At 43.1% G+C, this 6572-nt stretch overlaps 1 protein-coding gene across 1 annotated transcript; it reads left to right on the top strand.

Moving 5' to 3' along the window:
• The first annotated feature begins 3743 nt into the window (after positions 1 to 3743).
• Positions 3744 to 6282, top strand: HTR5A (5-hydroxytryptamine receptor 5A). Its single transcript, XM_018553991.1, has 2 exons — positions 3744 to 4744; positions 5866 to 6282. The coding sequence occupies exons 1-2, from the start codon at positions 4028 to 4030 to the stop codon at positions 6196 to 6198; spliced, it is 1050 nt and encodes a 349-aa protein (XP_018409493.1). The 5' UTR covers positions 3744 to 4027; the 3' UTR covers positions 6199 to 6282.
• Positions 6283 to 6572: the final 290 nt, after the last annotated feature.

The following is a 6572-nucleotide window of genomic DNA, read 5'->3' as shown; positions in this document are numbered from 1 at the left end:
GCGCCGTGTAATGACGCGGCGCCCTGCTTCCTGATTGGCCGAGAAGCCAGCTTCATGCTCCCTCGTCACTTGGTGAAGAGGGAGCATGGAACTGGCTTCCCGGCCAATCAGGAAGCTGGGCGACATGTAATGACTCGCCGCCCCAGCTTCCTGTTTGGTCGCGAAGCTGGCCAATCAGGAAGCCAGGCTGCGAGTCACTACCCGTACCCCCTGGCTTCCTGATTAACCAGAAAGCTGGCTGCATGCTTTTTCATCACCTGGTGGCAAGGGAGCATGGAGCCAGCTTTCCGGCTAATCAGGAAGCCGGGCGGCGAGTTATTAAACGCCACCCGGCTTCCTTAATGGGACTTCTGATATTGATATATGGTATCGGTGAGTACCGAAAAAAAATATTGGTACTCGATGTCGAAAAACATCAGAGGTGGCCAAAAAGGCAAAAAAAGAACCCCCCCCCCAAAACCTCACCCTCCTAGGTACCCCCCTGAAACCTTGTCATACTAGGTACTGACTCTGAGTGACAATATGGGAAGTGCTGTGCTTTGCTGTTCTTTCTGTACAACCATCTCTTTTCCATCTCCTTTAAAGAAGTACAGGATTTTTTAAAAATAACCCTTGCAGAGGTTAAAAAAGAACCCTGGACAAAACCTTTGAGCAGGGATTACCTTTTCATTTTAGTCCAGGTGCATGAAAAAAAGCTGGAATCATCCGAATCGCTCCCTGTCTCTCCGGTCTCTGAAGCCTCCCTCCTCCGACGCTGTAGCATTGAAATGTTCCTCAGGGTCCTCACATCTATACATAGTGTAAAGAACATAATGATTTACAGGACCTTAGACCGCTGCAGCAGAGGGGGACAGAGGCTGGAAGGACCCATCTAAGAGCAAGCCGTATCCGCGGATCATGTGAATATAACTTTTTTTAGCACCTAGATAAAAACGAGCAGTTAAACCTTGCAGTGCTGGGGTAGCTGGGTTAAGTTTTGCCTGGAGTTTTTCTTTAAGTGCTCATTTCGTTTAGTGGTCGAAACAAGAAATACTCACTTGATTCTTGATCTTGTCTGGCTGCTAGATCGGTCCCCACAGCCTGTTCTCCTCCGGGCTCTGGCGGTCTAAGGACTCATGACATCATCACATCTGATGCAGTCCTTTAGACGTAAGGATGCTAAGGGCCATACCACAGCTGGAGTGGGTGTGGAGAGAGGTGAGCGGTCACTGCCAAAGGAGTATTTCTTCTTTATTTTCGCCCCTAGACCAAAATGAGGAGTTAACTCTTGCAGTTCGGAGTTAATTTTTACAAAATCCTGGAGTTGTTCTTTAACCCTTCTTTCTCTCTTAAGGTGCCCATACACTGCACGATTCTCGTATGAGCATCGCGGGAAATCCCGCGATCGTACGAGAATCGTGCAGTGTGAATGAAGACGTGCGACCGTACAGTAGAAACGGTCGCACGTCTTCATTCACACTGCACGATTCTCGTACGATTGCGGGATCTAAGGAGCATGCTAGAAAACCAGCCGAGAATCGTACGATTTTCTGCTGGTTTTTAGCATAATCGTAAGATCAATGCCGCACGGGCCGGTGTGCGCACGCGCACACTGCCCGTTCAGCATTACGGTCATCGGAAGCCCGCCCCTCACAGGGGCGGGCTTGCGATGATCACAAGTACGATCTGCCTGTCCAAGATGGGCAGATCGTACTTTTTTTTATTACTTTACAACCATCGCAAGACTGAGGTCTTGCGATGGTTGTAAAGTGTATGGCCACCTTTAAGTCATATTCATTATATTAACTAGTTAAGAATTCTGGACATACTGTATATTCTGCATTCTGCCCTGAAGTGGTTAAAACAAACTCATGGCTGCAAGCAATGGCAGCCCTAAGCTTGTTTCTTCTGTTCTGCTGTCTCAGGGATTTTCACATAAAAGTGATCTGGGTGGCTGATCACTTTCATTTGACCTTTCCACTGCCTCTCACACTGCTCTGTGGTTCCTGAGCTCCCCTGCTCCTTCTGGGAGCCCAGGACACAACATCAATTTCTCCATTCCCTCTCCAGAGTGTAAGCCCAGAAGGCATGGAGTTTGTTAGCCCCCTGTCATAGCAATGAAGTTAGGTGAAAAAAGTTATTTTCTTTTTAAATTTAAGGAAAAAATTGTAATGTAAATCTAAAATTTAAAAGCACTCCGGTCACCCTGCGTGCACACATATGAACATATTCTTAGATCATGCACATGTATGTAAACAATTGTGCAGCACACATTGGGTATCGCTGCACACATTGGAGTGAGAGAAATCATTCCAAGTCCCTCATTTATGGTTAACTCTAAATCGATGAGCTGTAAATGCATTTAAGGTGTTGCCTATTGATCATTTTGGGTACTGTAATCTAATCCCATTTTGCAGGTGCATGCAGTTTTCAGGCTTGCCATATTTGGTATCTATTAACAAATTTCTTGTTTTATTTTGTACACTATTGTGTGCACTAAAAGTCATTTTAGTTACATCGTTAGTCAGGTTGCAAAAAGACACAAGTCAATTGAGTTCAACCTATATAAAAAATAGTAAAACCTCCATTAAACAGAACCCTATGCACACAGTTACCCATAGTTGATCCAGAAGAAAGCAGAACAAAAAAACAAACCGTTAAAGCAGGAGTGGGCAACTCCAGCCTTCCAGCTGTGCTTTAACTACAAATCTCAACATGCCTCTGGGAGTCATGCCTGTACATGTCAGTCTTGCAATGGCTCATGGGACTTGTAGTTCCACAACAGCTGGAGCTGCCCACCCCTGCTATAAAGCATTGTTCAATTTGCTCCAACAGGGGAAAATATTATTACTGATCCCATAAGGCAGTCAGATATTCCCTGGATCAACAATCTCTGGTGTTTTTTTTAACCTATAAAATATTAATATCTAGTTATATTCTGGGCATTAAGCAATGTTTCCAGATTTTTTTTTAAAACAATTAACAAGTGTATTTTTTTGTTACTTAAAATATAAATTTAATAAACCACTGCGCAAATATCATGCAACCTAAAATATTGCATGTACCGTCTTGTTATTCTATAGAGCATCTGCATATAGAAAATATATACATCGGGCATTTAAGATATCCTCAAGCCCCCAAAAATGCAGATTTTAACATGTTAAAAAAAAGGGAAATTGTCTGGTAGCGAAGCATTTAAAAAAAGGCTACATTTTCTCTTATTGGTCCCAAACATGTTTTCTTATCTTCCCCAGTTTGTCTCCCTCTTTTCATTGGCTTCCCCCTTCCTCTTATTCCTTTTCTTTTTTTCTTTGATTAATGCTGGTTTGAAGTTTAATAGGAAATAATTGCAGCTAATTTTTTATGCAAATGCTGAACTTAGCTATTCTGCAGCAGCAGCTGCTCACTGGGGAAGAAGAGGAGTCGGTTCAGATGACAATAGGTGAATGTGTCATTCTGGAGGGGCTCCTTATCGATAGTGTCAAGTCTCTTATTGCTGGGAGGTTGGGATTACTTTGACGTAGCAGCCAGCTTCCCCCTTTATAAAGCTGAGCCGTGCTCACTCATCCCACACTCCGGAGCGTTGTGTGATTGCGGAGGCTGGGCTGAATGGAGCAGCAGATACTAAGCTTGCAGGGTGTCGGCTGGCTGCTTAATAACGAGCTGCTAACCCTACTCCTGCATGCGACCTGCACACTGTCCCCCTCTGATCAATAGAGCTCAGCATCACATGCCAGAGATCTGGGCTGGATAATGAGTTCAGCACCATGGACAGCGCTGGATTGATGCGAGCAGTGGATGGGTTGCTGTCCAGCATTGAATCGATCCCAAGTCTGGGAAGCTGAGATCATGTCTGTGCAGAGGATGGCCATGAATCTTGTACAAAGTTTGTGCCAGGCTGTGTACTGTGCCAGTACTGAATGGGTCAGATGAGCCTGGAGTTCTCTGCACCAGTGCTGGTAACTGATATGTTGTTTCTTGTCTGGGGCTGAATGGAGATTTTGATGAGCAAGGTCTTATTCCTGCTGTTTCTTCTGGGTAAGTTCTCATGTTACCAGAACTGAGGATGGAATGGAACATCACAGTCACAGCTAATGGGAGCACGGGGTCAGATACCCTTAGCAAGCATCGCATATCTGTGTTCAGCGTCCTCATCTTAACTCTACTGGCTATGCTGGTAATTGCCACCTTCCTGTGGAATGTATTAGTGCTGGTGACTATCCTGAGGGTGAGAACTTTCCACCGTGTTCCTCATAATCTAGTGGCATCCATGGCAATATCAGATGTGATGGTGGCTGCTTTGGTGATGCCTCTTAGTTTGGTACATGAGCTGAATGACCGGCGGTGGAGGCTGGGGCGGGTGCTCTGCCACATCTGGATCTCTTTTGATGTTCTGTGTTGCACAGCCAGCATCTGGAATGTGACAGCTATTGCCCTGGACAGGTACTGGTCCATCACCAGACACTTGGAATACACTTTGAAGACCAGAAAAAGGATATCTAACATTATGATCCTGCTGACTTGGCTGTTATCTGCTGTCATCTCCTTGTCTCCTCTGTTTGGATGGGGGGAGACATATTCAGAGGTGAAGGAGGAGTGTAAGGTTAGCCAGGAACCCTCTTACACAATCTTCTCCACCTTTGGAGCCTTTTACCTGCCACTGTGTGTGGTTCTGTTTGTGTACTGGAAAATCTACAAAGCTGCTAAATTCAGAATCGGGTCAAAGAAAACAAACACAATCACACCCATGCCAGAAGTGATTGAGGTTAGTGAAATATTTATTTTATTGATAATGGTAACCATGTGCTCAACTTTAGGTTCTGTGACATAATAAGTTTACAGTCATTATAATCAATGTGTGTATTCTTTAGAAAGTGTAAATGGTAGAGCCCCCAAAACTAATATTTCAGCAATGGATAGATTCTGACCTTAATATATCCCATATAGACTTGGGCAGCAAGATCTCTGTAGCTCTCTCCACCTGCCCTGGCCATTACCAAGGGTATCCACTTCAAAGATTTTTCATTTATTTTACATCACACAGAATGCAGCAGTAGTAGTGAGACTTAAACAGGGGTGTTGAATCTCCAGCTCACTTTCCTCTGGAGTACCTGTTATAAGAAGCCATTGAGTGACTCAGTCTACCACTATCTGGCATTGGGTAGACCTAAGTAATATTAGAAGCAAAAAATCTCCACCAAAAATGGAAAAACGGTACAAGCTTGGGATATATATAGCCCTGTATATAATACTGTTCTAGTGGTAAACTCATTTGTAATCAAAGTATTTATCTATATATAGTTGTCTGTTTCTCTAGATGACTCACAGAACTGTTCACACATTTCCAACATCTTACACTTTTAGAAATGAAATGCATAGGTATGCAGGGGGATCCGTGTCTGCTGTACTGCTAAAATGACTGTTTTTTTTTACATCATTGCAGTAACAGATTCTCTTGCTTGTCTTAGTACCTACCATAGCTTACTGTGTACATGCCAGTGATATAGGTACAGCAAATTAAACTATAACCTTGTTAATACCATACGTCTTTTTCATGTGGTTCAGCTCTAAGCCTAGAGTATAAGAGAACTATAGGTATTAATAAATGTTCTCTCTTATTCAATGGGCAAAGTGCAATAGCCTCAGTAGGTAATCAGCAATCATCTTTGATAGTGTTGGCTGCTCTATAGGAATGAATAGTGAATAATGACCAGTTCCCGCATGGATTGCTACACTTTAAATGTTCCCATTGCTCTTCACACTACCTTTTTAAATGTATGTATTTCTCAAGAGTGGTTTGAGGTAGGATAATCTGGAAGATGTGGTCCTTCTGGGTACCATGTGTTTTTACCAGATGATTGTAACAGATACCATTGCCTTCAACAGGTCAAAGAAGCATCCAACCAGCCTCAGATGGTCTTCACAGTCCGTCATGCCACTGTCACTTTCCAGACAGATGGGGACACATGGAGGGAGCAAAAGGAGAAGCGAGCAGCCCTCATGGTGGGCATCCTTATTGGGGTCTTTGTTCTCTGCTGGATTCCTTTCTTTATCACAGAACTTATTAACCCCCTGTGTTCCTGTGACATTCCTCCTATCTGGAAAAGTATTTTCTTATGGCTGGGTTACTCAAATTCTTTCTTCAATCCACTGATCTATACTGCGTTTAATAAAAATTATAACAATGCATTTAGAAACTTGTTCTCAAGACAACGGTGACAACCCTTTCTGAAGTCTAAATGGCCAAGCATGCATTAAAAACTATGTCTTCATCCAAGGACCCTTGCCTGGCAGTGATTCCATGGTAGGAACTGAAATGCTGTAACCTGAATCCAAGATCATTTCTATACAGTCTTTTGGGATTAAAACAAATCTGGCAAGGAAAACCAAACATTGCATTTGATTATTTAAGATCACTCTAGATTTTAATGAGCATGTAAACAAGAGTAGCACACATGTCACCTGGTCAGTACAGCTGATAAAATTGTAATTCTCATACAAAAATCCTTGATAAGCAATACCAAAGGTAATGATTAACTGCAATAAGGTCATTCTTAGTATGTTTAAGGACAGCTCAATGCGATTGTAAAAAC

This window comes from Nanorana parkeri, unplaced genomic scaffold (genome assembly GCF_000935625.1).
Source record: "Nanorana parkeri isolate BGI_ZX_2015 unplaced genomic scaffold, ASM93562v1 scaffold137, whole genome shotgun sequence".
Taxonomy (NCBI): domain Eukaryota; kingdom Metazoa; phylum Chordata; class Amphibia; order Anura; family Dicroglossidae; genus Nanorana; species Nanorana parkeri.
The sequence above is the reverse complement of the archived record's forward strand: the minus strand, read 5'-3'. Positions and strand labels throughout refer to the sequence as shown.